We start from the raw sequence: 16,480 nt of genomic DNA on the forward strand, positions 1-16,480 counted from the left end.
CTCAGTCTAAACACTGTCACAGACATGACTCACTTCATTTCAAACATGCTGTATTACTTATTTATTTACTCATTTATAGTTTCATAGTTTCAGTTTCTTAAGAATGCAGTATTTTTTGCATATTGATTTAGGATTTTTTTCTAAATGTTTAGGGCTCCAATTTTGTGTGTAAATGGTCGATGTAGGGGAAGGATGGCTGAATGTGTGCTCATATTTTAGGTTTCCTGCCACTGTATCTTAAGCCCTACACTATAGTGTGGGGTACATAACTGCTTAAAGTATGTATGTATGTGTGTATAAACAAACAATTAAACAAATAAATAAACAAATAAACAGATAAACACACATACATACATACAGTATGTATGTATGTATATAGATTTTTTCTTTTAACAATTTTTGTTTTTTCTTTTATCATAGTTTTCTCAGTAGTTAACATTTTTCCATGTATCTTCAGCTTTTTAAAAAGTTAAAAAAGTTTAAAGTACTACTACTAACACTTAAAAAAATATAACAAAATAAAACAAAAAATATGCAATGATAATAATAATAATAATAACAACAACAACAACAACAACAACAACAACAACAACAACAACAACAACAATGAAATAGTGAAAATAAAAACAACTAGGTGAAAATAATACAACTGGGTTGTTAATAATTTCAACCCCAATGAGAAAATTGATGGAAGGACTATTATCTGCTCCCTCATGTTCATGTTCATATGTACATTCAGCCAACCATCTGTTCTGCACAATATATCACACACCGCCAATCAAACTATGACAGAGCTTGCCAAAAAGATGCATCGCACCAATGTACTCGATCAGCCCAAAACAGGCAGTACAATTCCAGGTCAAAAAAGATTTGACAGATTTGCTATTAAATGGCCCAGAGACAAAACGATTAGTATGCCTCTGAATCTGTTAATATCATTTTCAAATTAAATCACTCAGCTATGGGAGGGTGGTGTGAGGTGCTTCTTGAAGATCACAGCACCCAGTTATCACCTTGGTGCGACATTTGGGGTACTCGTGGTCTCCTGGGAGGACTTTGAAAGAGATGGGGACTCTGTCAGCACGACGGTTGGCACAGAAGGCGTCCCAGATAGCCCGGTGCACGGCATTGTACACAACATCCAGACCAGTTAAAGCCACGAAGGCCATGGGCCGACAACATAATTCTGGAGGGAGTTCCCACTGGGAACCTGCCATTGTGATGGTTCAGCACTGGAAACACCTAAAGGAGACAGAGTATTATTGTGAAATGGTACTGCAAACTGCATTCAAAAAATGAAACTCTAACTCTGCTTTACATATTAGCAAAAAATGTACTATGCAACATACAAACAAACTAAAGAAAAACACAACAGAAAGTGCCTTAGTAAGGTGTTGGGCCACTTTGAGCTGCCAGAACAGCTTTGATGCTCCATGACATCAATTCTCCAAGTCTCTGGAACGCTACTGAAGGGATGGAGCTCCATTCTTCCAGAGGATATTCCCTCATATTGTGTTTTTATGGCCATTCTTCCAAAAGATATTATATAGGAGTTCAACTAGGTTGAGATGTAGTGTAGTGAGCGTGAAGGCCATAGCATCATGATTTACATCATTTTCATCCTCATCAAACTTTTCAGTGATCAGTCATTGTGCCCTGTGGATGGGATCATCATCCTGGAAGAGACCACTTCCAGATGGATAGAAATGCTTCATCACAGGATAAACGTGATCACTCAGAGTAACTTTGTCATTGTAATGAGGTTTTATTCACTACTATTACATCCCTCTCTATGGACGGTATCTTTTGGAGGAATGATGTTCCAATACTTTGGAAAATCTATGCCAAGGAGCAGTGCAGCTGTTCACCTTCCACTTTATGTTAGCTTTTCCTGTACTGTCACCCAACTGCACAACATCGGGTAGTTAAGGCACATCATTAACCTCTCCTAGTTTTCACTAAAACATAAACCGTAAGAATTAGCTTTAAATGTTCACTACCATCTCCCACGGTTCACTTTAATGGTAGAGGACTGTGCAAAGCAAGTTTGGCTTTATATTTTCATATGTCTTATCAGAACAGCAAGTATAAGAGCTACACCGAATACATAAGTTTAAAACTTAATAGGTCATCATATTTTACGCTGACCACTAATACCACTTAGCGTTATGTCCAGCTCAGGGAAATGACAAGACTGACAGTCAGATGACGTTATACTCTTCAACGCCAAAGAGTTTCATTTTGCTGATACACTCCAACTGAAACAGCACTATACATCCAGATAACGGGTAACAGGTCGTGATAGTTTTGCTAGCTAATATGGACAACGAAGACACAAAATAACGTTCACGTCAGCGAACGGTAGCGCAACATTAACTGCTAAAGAGACAGTAAAGTTAAGACAGCAAATTCCCAGTTCCTCATCTCCTGTTGCTTTCATATCCTTCGTCATAAAATCAGTTTATATGCGCCACGATTCAATTCCTACCATGAAACAACCACACCTCAACTGCATTACATGGAGTGAAAGCGGCAAGGATAGATAATCAGTTACTGCAGTTTGTTGGTTTTTAGCTAATCGGGTGGAGTATGTAGGCTAGCTAATAAGAGAGCTAACCTAGCATATGTAGCAGGCAAAAATTAAACAGCTTTAGTTTGACGTCGGGATTAATCGCTTTAGTCCAGTTCCGGATACGGTGACTACCGAAATACATTCGTCGGTATGTCAGCTTCTACAAAGCCAGAAAATACCTTATTTTGCAGCCATGAGTGAAACAGCTACGAGCTAGCAGCAGGTTTACTTGTATTTCCGGTCACCAGTGTCAAATTAGCATGACAAGTTCCGGTATACACATTTCAAAATAGAACAAGTAATATTCCTTTGGACTCCAATGAGAGAATACATAGGCCTGGTGTGTAAAACAAGTCATAAAGTTAAAATTGAATGTAAAAATGTTATTACTTTTTGCGAGCATAATAAATCTCACATTGATGTCTTGGCAAACGTATTGATGCTATATGTTAAATTTCGCATACATAAATGTGGAATTACAAAGCTTACCCCCGATTTCATTTCTTTTTTAATGTGAGTTTAAAGAATATATGAAGACTATCAAACGTATAGACACTAAAAAAGTAATAAAATGTGAACCTTGTAAAGAGGAATAACTTATGTGTTGTATTATTTCTATATTGATTTTATATGAACAGAATCTATTTTTCCCAATATTGTTTTTAAAAGATTTTTAAAATGTATTTTATTAATACTCTTCTTTCTTTGTACAACATTATGTTGAGCACATGTATGAAATATTTATATATTTGAATGTTTTTTCAATAAAGAATAATAATAATACAAAAAACAGGACTTTTATTAAACACAAGAAATCTGATGGACATCCAGCCTCATTGATCTAATGTTTTGAATATATAATTTTAATAATTTATGAATATAGCTAGTTTTGTTGTAGTTTTAAGGATTTTTTCTCCTTAACACTGTTTTTGTGTCACCTTGAGTTAGACCTGTAAGCGTTTATAAGCAACTTTTATTTTGAAATGTGTTATAGATCCACTTAACGGGATGGATTTAATTTCTTTTTATTTGTATTTTTTTCAGTTTTCTTGTAACTTTGTCGTCTATTTGTTTGTTTTACATTTTTATGTAGTATATGGCAATGTTCTTCCTTTTTTATAATTTGTTTGGTAATTTTCTTATACTTGGACTCTATATAATTATAATTGCTATAAATATCGTTTTCTTGTAATTGTGATTACTAATATTTGCTAGTTTTATGGTAATTTTATGTTGATTAAAAAAAAAAAACAAGTTTTCTTTCATTCTTTCGTTCTTTGTTGCTAATTAACTGTTCTTTCTTCTACTTCTTGGAATTTTCTTTCCTTTTCCCTTTTCCACCTTTTCAGTAATTCTGAGGCAATTTCATTGTAAATTTTCTGACAATTTAATTTTAAATACATACTGTTTATGAGAGAAGTCAAGTGACTTTTCTCACGTTTCAATCGGCTGTGGAATAGAATAGAATAGAATAGAATAGAATAGAATAGAATAGAATAGAATAGAATAATTCTGGGGCGATAGTTGGATGTCCACAAGCGTCTTCGTAACTCTTACAATAATGCTATTATTTGTTGTAGTATTTTGTAGGACTAATGCACATATTTATAATGCACACTTTTTATACCAAATCTCCCAGGCACGTTTTTTTCTATTTCTTATTTCTTTTTTCTATTTCTTATACTTCAGTTATTCTCTTGAGAGTTCGAGCTTCTGACTGACCCAGTTTTCCCTCGGGGATCAATGAAGTAAAATTAACAGTTTGTTTGTTTATTTATTTATCTATTTATTTATTCTCGGAGCTCAGCTGGCCTTGCATGGGCAAACAAAGGTTAAAAATAAAAGCTGCAGCGGCAGTAGCATATAAAAGCGGAGCTGGCAGGCTGCGTCCGCGCTTCCTGTCGTCCTGCCCCTTTCATAAGAAACAGCCGCATCATCATCATCATCACCATCATCATCATGATCATGCTTTCGCCGGAGGACAAGCACTGTACCCGGCTGCTGTGACTGGGATCCCGCCAGTAGCCTTACTGGACATGAGCAGGCTGTGTGTCCCGAAGTCAAGGTGAGTACGATCCATCAGCCCTCATCCTGCCCAGCAGTCATGCAGCAGTTTAACCTCTACTGCCCTGGCACAATAGTATACGTGTTTTTGCGCATGTGTGACAAGTCAGTTTTCTTGTGTGATCATAAAAGTATGTCTATGGTGATGATGATGATGATGACGATGGTGGTGGTGGTGGTGGTGGTGGTGGACGTGGTAGAAAACGTCGTCGGGGTGGCTGGGTGGGGACTGTGGAGGATGGTGCAGTGAGGCAGCAGATCACACTGTACACACCTATAACCTACACGCCTATACGTGTGTTTAGTGTGGCGACATCGTCACGCCAAAGTCCATAAAAAAAAAAAAAAACGTTTTTATGCCATAAAGATACAAGCACGCCGTGCGCGCTGGCACATGATCCACCACCCAGCTGTTATTTCACTACAGTGTCAACTTTGAGCAAGGCTTCACGTTATTCCCACAGTCTCCTTCCACCAAAACACTGCTGTGCTGGGCGGAACGCTCTGGGTTACATTTGTTATGGAGCCTGCTGATGGATGGAGAGCCGCTGCAATGGCTGTAGCAATAGGGGCGACCGGGAACAGTAGTTAACACATTTTGTCCCAGCAGCTATTGCTCGGACAGTTTTTGGTTAGATCTCAGATTTCCACACAAAGTGCCCTCTCTCTGCTGTCTCTGCTGAACAGCTGTCAAACAGCCCTACAAGGAGTTGTGTAGTTACAACCTGTCCCAGAGCTGGGCTAGCATGTAACATAGGTGGAAGAGACCATCCAATTTGCATTAAAAAAAAAAAAAAAAAAGGTTGAATGAAGAATGTTTTAATCAAAAGAAAAACATGACAGCCAATGTGTGCATGACATTAAAAAAATGTTAAAGGGATAGTTCACCTGTTTTATTTCACCTGGCTGACCTAGCTGTTGTGTAGGACAGTAGTGGTGCTACCTTCCTCTCATTGTTACTGAGTGCTGGATACTGGATGGATGCTCCAAATGCTAACTGTTAGCCTCCTGCCATTGAGGTGGACTTCCCCCCAGCTAACACTCTGAACACCATTTTCAGTCCCTGGAATATTGTGTCTGTTGTTCCTTTTAATGACTTTATTTATTAATTAATTTATTTATTTAAATGTGAATTCATTTTGTAAAATGGAAAAGAAAGACCAAAATAAATTATTATTACTACTACTGATCATATTATGTGCTACTAATCTAAACTAAAAGTTATTGGATTAGGCCAAACAAAAAAATACTTTCGGTTCCGGTTCCTTGTCATTTAAGGGCATGAATAGGTAGTGAATTTATTTTATTTTTTATTTTATTTAGCATTTTAAGGATGGGTAGGGGGATTTATTTTATTTTATTTATTCATGGGAAGGATGGGTAGGTAGGGATTTTATTTTATTTTATTCTTGTTTTTATTTTCAGAAGTGATGCAATATTTGCATTCAATATTTGCATAAGTTACCACCTTTTTAATGGACAGAGCAGCGTTATTACTAGCAGAGGGAGGTGTCTCTGGCTCGCATCGCAGCACTAGGTACCTGAAGTCGAATACACCCATCACGCCCACCGCCATAGAGCCGAGCTCCACGGTGGGGGCAGCAGGCAAACATGACAGATCCCCCGTCATGTTTGCCTGCTGCACTTGCAAACCTACAATGGCACTGTTTCACCTCTTTCACTACATCTGCAAAGGTTTTCTCTTGTAGTCGGATTATTTTCACTGGTGGTTTGCGAGGACAAATCACACACACACAGTGCGGAAGTCCATTCTTTCCAGCCAGTGCTGTCAGTGGCACGTGATTCCATGAAGTTATTTTCCGAAGTTGCGCGAGAACATCACAAATAAGGCGAGCGCAACATAGATCAAAATAAAAGCCCTGCTTAACTTTTGACCAATGACAACAAGGTCACACTCGGTCGCATAGTACCTTTATTTTATTTTTTTATTTTATTTTTACACAGAGGCCAATAAAATAACCTGTCTCGGGGGTTAAATGGGACACTCGGTCGGGAACCGGAACCCAGAATTTTTTTTTGTCTGGCCTTACTACACAAAATTTTGCCTCAGTCAGGTATAAAATCAGTTCAATTATAATAAAATCATATTACAGTCAGTGTAAAGACAGTTAGAAATGAGGATTCCTTCCCTTTTTCAGACCAACATTTTGGAAGCATGTGGCCATATTGAACAATAAAAATGCTACTGTTAAGCACAAAAGGGAAAATGAAGAATGTCAGTCACTGTGTGTGTGTGTGTGTGTGTGTGTGCATTTTAACATCTGTTTTAAACACAATTAATTAATTAAATCTCATTAATTTAAAACATGCCTTTATTCTTCATTTGGGATTAGTTTTAACAACAACAAGCATTTTGGTGTTTCAACTAACCTACTAACCATTTCATTCTTAAGAAATGGAAGTTTGAGATCAACAAGAATAAAATGCTTCGGATTTGACCGAATTCTGAGTTTCCTTCCTTGAGATGCTCTGCCAAGCCTTTACTGCAGCAGCCTTCAGTTGCTACTGGTTTGTGGGTCTTTCTCCCTTCAATTTAACTCTTGGGTTGCTTTCACAGTATGTTTTGGGTCATTGTCCATCTGCACTGTGAAGCGCTGTCCAATCACTTTTGTGGCATTTGGCTGAATCTGAGCAGACAGTAGAACCCTATAAACATCAGAGTTACTCCTGCTACTTCCATCAGCAGTCACATCATCAATAAACACTAGGTGACGCAGTTCCATCTGCAGCCATACATGCCCGTGCCATAACACTGCCTCCACCATGCTGGACAGATGATGTGCTCTGCTTTGGGTCATGAGCTGTTCCTTTCATTCTCCTCACTTTTCTCCTCCCATCATTCTAGAACAAGTTCATCTTTGTTCCATCTGTCCAAAGAACCTTGTTCCAGAATTGGGCGGGCTTTTGTACAAAGTCTAATGTGGCCTTCCTGGTCTTGCCACCAGTTGTTTGCACCTTGCTCTATACCCTCTGACTGTAGATCTGGACAGTGATCTGGACAATGATACCCCTACCTCCTTGAGAGTGTTATTGACTTCCCTAGACGTTGTGAATGGGTTTTTCTTCATCAGGGAAAGAATTCTTCAGTCATTCACTGTACACGTCTTCTGGTGTTGCTGAGCTTACCAGTGCATTCCCTCTGTTTCATGATATATCAAAGCGTTGATTTGGCTACTCCTAATGTTGTTGCCATCTGTCTGATAGATTTCATTTGCTTTTTGAGCGTGATGATGGCCTCCTTCACCTACACAGACACCTATTTGGACTGCATGCTGAGGGTTCTGATAAACAGCAATCAAATGCAAATGCAAACACTTGGAATGAACTCCAGACCTTTTATTTTCTTAATTTGTCATGGAATAACAGGGAAAAAGACCACACCTGGCCATGAAACTGCTTTTTAGTCAAGTGTCCAAAGACTTTTGAGCCTCTGAAAATGGGCTGACAATGTATAGAACTGGCTGTAATTCCTAAAAGGTTAATGCCATATTTTTTGTTCAATCCCTTAAATTAAAGCTCAAAGTCTGCACTTCAATCATGTCTTGATACTCCATTTCAAATCCACTGTGGTGGTGTACAAGGGCAAAATTATGAATACAAATACATGAAATTGTATATGAGAGATTAAGGGAAAAGTGAGCACATAACAGTGGTGATCACATGACTCTATAGCTTATCTGTGATTGGTGGAATCGCTGCTGTTGCAACTAGCCCCAAATTACAGTTATATCCGGTCTTCAACAATTTGCAAATACACAAACTTTTGGAGTTAAATTGACAGTTGAAATGTGATGAAACTTCTGTATACTATAATTATGTGATTTAGAAAGATTTAGCTTGTGCTATGCAAGCCTGAGGTGTATTATTAACCTAATTTGTCATGACGGCAGTGTGTGTCATTGTCCAAACACTTACACCTTCAAAATATAAGGCCTAAAAATAAAACCCCTTAGTCACAAATTGTGCACTTTTTTCCGAGAGCACATTGTCTCACATTCACGAAGCCAAGGAAGCATTACTTTTCCTTTGCTATTTAAAAACAAGACAAGATAAACTTTACTGTCTTAGAAAGAAATTTATTTTGGATATAAAAGCCTCCTATGCCTGCAGGGAGACAGCAAGATTTTAAGGTTTTATTTTGAAGGTCAAATAACATCACTTCAGGACTTCTTGTAGCTAACTTTAGGGAGCCTAGTGTGGTTCCCATAAAAGGAGACAGATGAAAGCTTTGGTTGTGAGCATATTTTTGATCTGGCAGGTATCTATGTGTCCCTAGGGATATGATTTTAATCATTTTCACCCTCAGCTACACACACTGTCCATCCACATTAAAACAGTCTACACATACTGTCAAACACACAATCATGTTTTCTGGAAGGAGACAGTTACAAATGTAAGCAGGCATGTTTTTAGTAAGTTATTCCATGATGAGAACATAGCAATGTGGATAAGGTTGAGGTGTAGGTTGGAGGGCACACACTTGAACTTGAAGGGTACACACTTGATCTTGAACTAAAAGTTACATACAAGTTGTATTTTAATGTTTTTTTGTGTGTGTATGAGACACTGTTAGGCAAGCGAGAGAAGGAAAATATTATATTTACATTTATAAAACATTTTTAGCATAAATTGGGAAGCCTGCTGGAGGTCTAGTAACCACCCTAAAACCTGAACACTGGGAGAGAGGTAAAGGCACAGGCACTCACTGCACATTTCCCCCTCTCCTGGTCACTGGACAAAATGTCACTGTGACCTGGAAATAATTCATTTGAAGTATAGCTCTCCAGCAGCCATCTTCCTCTGACGTCACGCTCAGGGTGAGAAGCTCAAATGCAGCTCTCATGTGGTACTGCTGTGTTCCAGGTTGCACGTCATATAAACAAAGGGAGTCTTACATATAGTCATATATACCGCTTCCTGATTGATCAGCAACTGAGAAAATAATGGTCTATAGAGATTGCTAAGTTATGTCATGCCTTCTGGCATGATGGGCCACAGGTGTCATCTTCTGAGGATGACATACACAAACAAACTTTGTCTCTGTTATCCTTCCTGCTTTGTTGGTAGGGCAGTACTACTGCATGAGAGACTGCCACAGCAGATCACATCATCGAGCTGGGGGAAAAAATTGATTACGAAATATGTTTTTTCTCATTTTCTGAGTGGAAAAAAACTAAGAGCCACATGTAGAGGTGCTAACAAAAAACACTGGATGGCATGGGTGGCGGCTGTCAGAGGAAAATCCTTAATGTTTGAATAAAGTCCTGACTCAATGAAAGTCTGCTCTCTACAGTTTCAGTCAGGTGAGTTCTGTGGTGTCGAGCTGGTAACTGGCAGGGCAGGATGTGCACAGTGTGCCTTGAACTATGAACCAGTAATCTGGACACTAATTATGACTTAAAAACATTAAGGCTACTTATTGTTCTTTGCTCTGGAAGGGCATTTAAGTAGTTCTTTTTCTGGCAACGTGGGCCACAAAGAGTGTCACCTTACCTTTGCGAGTACAGCTGTGCTGTTGCAGTTCTCCTGCTCATGAATTTATGGATCTTGCACCCATTCACTGCAAACACTAGGTAGTTCTAAACACTAAACACAATATCCAAATATGTGAGTGGTAGTAGTTCACCAGGTCCAGTAGGGTCCTTTTTCATTTTCCTTTCATTTATCCATTTTTCCCCTCTTGATCATATGTAAGCCATTCACCTTCTTTCCATGAAAGTGACAGGTGCTAGGTAACAGGAAGAAAACAAACAAGGACACAGACACAAACGAGGACAATCCTCGGATGATGGTGGATGCCACGCAGTGCAGCGTGATGTCATCTTCACATTTTCTGTTGAGAATAAAAAGAAACATTTTAACGCTAGGAAAGCTAAGGATGTGTTGCATTCAAGGACCCTCAAACATTATTGTTTGGAAATACACTCACTGTGCAGTTTTTTTTCTCCTTCAGTTCTTTATCACTACATGGACTAGTCTGATTTGGAAGGGAGAAGATCTCTGGTTAGTGATTGTTTTGTGGTGTTGCCAGTGTCACATTTAATGCTTTCTTGTATTGTGGACATATATCTCAGGCCACAGTAATGTTTTTGTAAGTGTGGTTTGTTAAGTTCTACCCTAACAAATTTGTATAGAACAGTTGCAGCAAATTTAACAATTTGAGTAATGTGTTAGATTTGTTGTTATGGGCTTATAATACTTGCATTATTGTTGTCAGTGCTTACATGAGTCATCACTGATTGAGAGACCGATGAGTGAGTATTAGAATCAGAGAAAGGGAAGGTTGGAGGGTTGAGAGGAAAGGATGATGAAAACAAAACAACTACAACAAATCAATAGGTTCCTTTGTGGTCTGATTTAGTGATGAGTTGATCATGTTTAAATTTTATTTGGATTTGTCCCTCTTTGTCTTGTCCCTTAAAAGTCTTGAATCCTGACTTTGACTTGTCCCTCATAGAGTGTAACTTGAATCAGACTTGTCCCTTTAAGAGTTGATGCTTGACTCTCACTTGTCCCTAGAAAGAGTTGATGCTTGACTCTCACTTGTCCCTAGAAAGAGTTGATGCTTGACTCTCACTTGCCCCTAGAAAGACTTGAAACCTGGCTTAGACTTGTCCCTCAAAGACCTGAGACTGGATTTGTCCCTCAAAACTTGAAACTTAAGTCAGACTTTTCCCATGAAAAGTTGATACTTGGGTCGGACCTCTCCCTGGAAGACTTCATACTTGACTGGAGAATTGCAGGCAACTTCATTTGGAAGCAAGAGAATGATGAAATTATTTGCTTTAACTGGGAATTGCATGTTTTGGAGGGAACTGCCACTGCAGTGTAACAAATTTGTTTACTAAATTTAGCCTTGGCAAAGCTTCCCTATTGGACTTGTGGTTTTATTGAATGGAGAGAATTTGTGGGTCTCCATCTCTGCTTCCACCTGCCTTGTCGAATATACCTCCTAGGGAAAATGTGAGCTTAAAGAAATGATGGGTGGCAAAATATGGAGATCTTGGAGACAGTAGGGGAGACCGGGGATGGTTGTAACAAAGGGATAGTTTTAACACTCTCAGTTTGACCAATCAGAAATGAGCTGTGGTGATGTCATCAATACAGTCCATGCCCACTTACAAATTGAGCTCACGGGGATCTTGGCCAAGATGGCGTCTTGAGCGGGAGTTTTAAACGCTGTCTCTGAAAAATATAGCAGTATGTGACTGAAATCGGACTGAAACTCACTTTTTTCATACCCGTTTGTTGGGTTTACGCAGAAAGTGTTTTTTGGACGTCATATCTTTTTCTTTTGATGGGTAAAAAAAGCCGTAAAAGAAGAAACATGGCGGAGCTAGCCTCAGATACCAACAGCATGGCTGAATCCTTGGATGACGACTCCTCAACTGAAGTTTTGCCTGCAACGCCGAGCAAAAGCCCTCCCCCCAAACTGAGAGCAGTTGACAGCAACGACTCGGCAACTCGAATCATCCTCGAAAAACTTTCCTCCATTGAAAAATCTTCCCAAGCTACCGCCGAAGCTATGAACGCCCTCACAGCAACGGTACAGTCTCTGCTTGACCAGGTAACAACTCACAGTGAGAAAATTGAGAAGATTGATTTAGAGACGGAGAAGCTGCAGAAGGAAAACCTTCAACTAAGAATGAAATTAAATGATATGCAGCGTCACAGCAGACTGTGGAATCTGAAACTACATGGGGTGAAGGAGGAAAACGGGGGAAAACATAAGACAAATCACCATGGACATCCTCTCTAAAGTGGCACCGCAAATTAACGACAAGATGGCGCTCGCTGTGGACATCGTACATCGCTTGGGCAACATGAAAAGGATCGGCTCTCCTCGCGTAGTCATCATCAGATTCACCATGAGATTCTACCGTGACATCATCTGGCGAGAAGCGAAGAACTCCGGATTTCTACGTGACAACAATCTGCGCATCAAAGAGGCCCTGACTCCCGAAGATGCAGCGGCCAGAGAAAAACTGTGGCCTTTGGTTAAAAAGGCCAGGGATGAGGGCAAGAGAGCGTCATTCAGAGGCCCCTTCGCCTACATTGAAGGCAAGAAGATTGACTACCAGGAGGACAAATGAGAAGAAGAAGGAAGAAGAAAAAATAACTATCAACATGGTTTGTAAAGGAATATGGTTGAACACCTAGCCCTCTACTGCTGTAGGCCATGACTTATTTTCTGTCATGGGCTAGACTTTCATCATATCATACTTAATACTTCCTAAAACTTTCTACTCAGGATTTCACATCATCTCTAAACGAATAGAATTATACAATATTCACTGTTCATTCTTATACTCGACAGAGCTACAGTTCAGCTCTGGTTCTGCACGTTTCAGCACAAAGCTTATACTTACCTGATATCTCTACCCCTTTGCTTGATATCAATTCAACGGGTTACTTAATGGTCACTGCTGCCGTGTTTTTTGGGGGCAGCATAGTTCTACTAAGCTCAGGTTACTTACTATCACTAGCTTCCTAGTCTTAGTACCAGTTTTTTTCTTTTTTTTTTTTTTCTTTTGTATCTGTCCCTTTTTTTTTGTTTCCCTTGAAGGTCATGCAAAATTTTGAGTTTAACTCTCTTAATATTGACTCTTTAAATGTGAGAGGTCTAAGAGACTTAACAAAAAGAAAAGCACTTTTTTTATTCTGTAAACACACTGAAGCAGACTTGATTTTTCTTCAGGAGACTCACTCTAGTGAATCAGACTGCAAATTTTGGAAGTCACAATGGGGAAATTCTGTTTACTTTGACCATGGGACAAACCACTCCGCAGGCGTTATGATTTTACTACACAAGTTTAGAGGTGACATTATTGAGTCCGTTACTTCCAATGAAGGAAGGTGGTTGATACTGATAATTAATGTTGACAATGCCTGTTTTCTTGTCTGTAATGTCTATGGTTATAACTCTCATAACTCCAATAAGATCCTCTTTACTGATCTTACTAACAAGATTTCTGAGTTACAAAATAAGTATATAAACGCTCAAATGATTTTAGCAGGGGACTTTAACGAGACCCCTGACAACCTTAGAGATCGATTCCCCCCTCGTGTATCACAGGGTTCTAACACATGTAGTATAATTCCCTCTTTATGCGGTCAGTTATCTGTAACTGATGCTTGGCGTTTCTTTAACAACAACACACAAGATTTTACTTGGTGCAATGGTTCTAATACTCTCAGATCTAGAATAGACTTTTTTCTTATCTCACACTCTCTCTTGCAACATGTGAAAAGTGCCTGTCATCTTTATGCCCCCCTAACCGACCATAAATTGATATCTCTTAAGTTGTTATCCTATGATTCATCTAATGGATGCCGTGGTTACTGGAAGTTTAACACCTCACTCTTGGATGATTCGTCTTTCAATGCTTCTGTCATAGAATGTATGTCGGAATGTTTTGACTCAGATGCAGAATCATCATATGGAAGCAAATGGGAACTATTTAAATTCAAAGTTCGAGGGCTTGCTATCAAACGTAGCAAGGAATTGAAGAAAAATAGGCTTCTTAAAGAATCTACTCTTATGCTAAAACTTGATAGTCTCTTTAAAAAAGATAATCTCTCTGAAGAAGAAACAATGGAATTAAAAACTACCCAAATGGAACTTGATAAACTATATACTGATTTAGCCAAAGGCTCTTTTATCAGATCCAGAGCCAAGTGGACTGAGGAAGGTGAAAAAAACAGTAGCTATTTTTTTGCTCTCGAAAAAAGAAATTATAAACGCAAATCCTTGTCTGCTTTAAACATTAATAACAACTTGTGTAAAGACCCTGCTCAAATATCTAACTTTATCTCCTCATTTTATGAAAACCTTTACAAATCTGAGTTTCAAGAAGATAGATGCGAAGCCTTTTTACAACAAGTGCGTAACTATACTCCTCTTCTCTCAGATGATCTTAAATCCTTATGTGACGCGGAACTCACAATCACAGAATTAAATGTTGCCCTTAATTCAATGAAAAAAAATAAAGCACCAGGTATCGATGGTCTGCCGGTTGAATTTTATCTCCACTTTTGGGATCTTTTAGAGAAGCATATCTTTAATCTGTTTAATGAATGTCTTAGAAAAGAGGAAATGGTGACCACTATGAAACAAGGTGTTATCTCTCTCATTCCTAAATCTGGAAAAGACCCGCAATTTATAGATAATTGGCGCCCTATAACTTTATTAACTATTGAATATAAATTACTTTCCCTGATCTTTGCAAACAGACTTAAAAAATGTTTAGATCATCTCATTAATGAGACACAGACTGGATTTATGAAGGGTCGTCATATAAGTTGTAATATTAGACTGGCTCTGGATCTGGTTGATTATGCTGAGTTTATCGACTCAGATGCCATTATCTTATTTCTGGATTTTTGTAAGGCCTTTGACACTGTAGAACACAGATTTCTTTTCGCCTCCTTGGAAATGTTTGGCTTTGGATCTAATTTTATCTCTGCTATCAGAATGCTGTACAGAGACATTAATAGCTCTATTATTATTAATCATAACACCTCCAGAAGATTTTCTATACACAGAGGCGTTCGACAGGGATGCCCCATCTCTCCTTTTCTTTTTATTTTGGTGGTAGAGCTAATGTCCATTAGTATTCTGAATGACACCCTTATGCAAGGTATTTCCATTTTCAATAAGGGAATTAGAATCTCTCAGCTGGCTGATGATACTACCTTGTTTTTAAAAGATAAAGATCAAATCCCTCTCGCTCTCAAATCCATAGAATATTTTTCTCATGCCTCTGGTCTATTTTTAAACTTAAACAAATGTGAAATTCTCTGTCTTCATGAACCAAATGCCCAAGTAATATGTGGTATACCTGTTAAAGATTCTATCAAATATTTGGGTATTCACATATGCAAAAATCAAACTATTCGCCAGAATCTCAACTTTCATCCTAGATTAAATTTAACAAAGAATATCCTGAACAACTGGCTTCAAAGAGATCTCTCCGTTATTGGCAGAGTTCTTCTTTCCAAGGCGGAAGGTCTCTCTCGTTTTGTATATCCGGCTTTATCTCTGTACTCTTCAGACTCGACCTGTAAAAATATTAATGACATTTTTTTGAATTTTATATGGCGTAACAAGCAGCACAGATTGAAAAAAGCTGTTCTTTCAAACAATAGATCTGAAGGGGGTCTTGAAGTAATCAACTTCATAGACATCAATAACACCTTCAAAATTAATTGGTTAAGAAGATGTTTGCTTAATGGTGAAGATTCGTTGTGGTACTTCATACCTTGCAGTATCTTTAAAAAGTGTGGTGGTTTACAGTTTCTTTTAAAATGTAATTACTGTCCCTCCAGACTTCCTCTGAAATTATCAAACTTTCATAGACAAACTCTCCTAGCATGGAAACTCCTTTACGTTCACAACTTCTCCCCTCACAAAGCCCTGCTATGGAACAGTAAAGATATCACAGTTAAAAACAGATCCATCTTTCTTCCCTCATGGCACACAAAGGGCATATCCTTTATCACTGACTTATTCGATAAAAATGGTAATCTCCTTTCTTATAGTGATTTTCTAAGAACCTTTGAATTTCCTATCAGATTTAAAGATTTTAATTTTGTGTGTCAGGCAATCCCTTCAGGTATCATACAACTAATGAAATGTCACCTGTCACACAATGCAAATGGGAAAATTGACTCTAAACTAATTATTGATGGTCGCCCTCTACTGGATAAAACATGTAATAATAAATTCATACGTAATGCTATCCATGCCAAAAAGAAATGTTCTCCAAGAGGTAAATTTTTCTGGAATAACTTAATTTACGATATTAATTGGAAAAAAGCATG

The 16,480-nt window shown here is 38.4% G+C and overlaps 2 protein-coding genes across 2 annotated transcripts in view; one reads left to right on the forward strand and one right to left on the reverse strand.

The window, feature by feature from the left end:
• Nucleotides 1-2,845, reverse strand: part of trappc11 (trafficking protein particle complex subunit 11) — a 41,954-nt gene extending 39,109 nt beyond the window's left edge. The window contains exons 1-2 of the mRNA XM_030061942.1: nt 2,752-2,845; nt 1,014-1,242 (exon numbers count right to left, since the gene is read on the reverse strand). Coding sequence (XP_029917802.1) covers nt 1,014-1,217 — 204 coding nt within the window. The 5' untranslated portion in view covers nt 1,218-1,242; nt 2,752-2,845. The remainder of the gene's footprint in view (nt 1-1,013; nt 1,243-2,751) is intronic.
• A 1,764-nt stretch (nt 2,846-4,609) lies between these two features.
• The window catches only part of rell2 (RELT like 2), a 40,253-nt gene continuing 28,382 nt past the window's right edge, over nt 4,610-16,480 (forward strand). The window contains exon 1 of the mRNA XM_030062752.1: nt 4,610-4,637. The gene's annotated coding sequence lies outside the window, so the exon portion shown is untranslated. The remainder of the gene's footprint in view (nt 4,638-16,480) is intronic.

This window comes from Myripristis murdjan, chromosome 10 (genome assembly GCF_902150065.1).
Source record: "Myripristis murdjan chromosome 10, fMyrMur1.1, whole genome shotgun sequence".
In the NCBI taxonomy this organism is placed as follows: domain Eukaryota; kingdom Metazoa; phylum Chordata; class Actinopteri; order Holocentriformes; family Holocentridae; genus Myripristis; species Myripristis murdjan.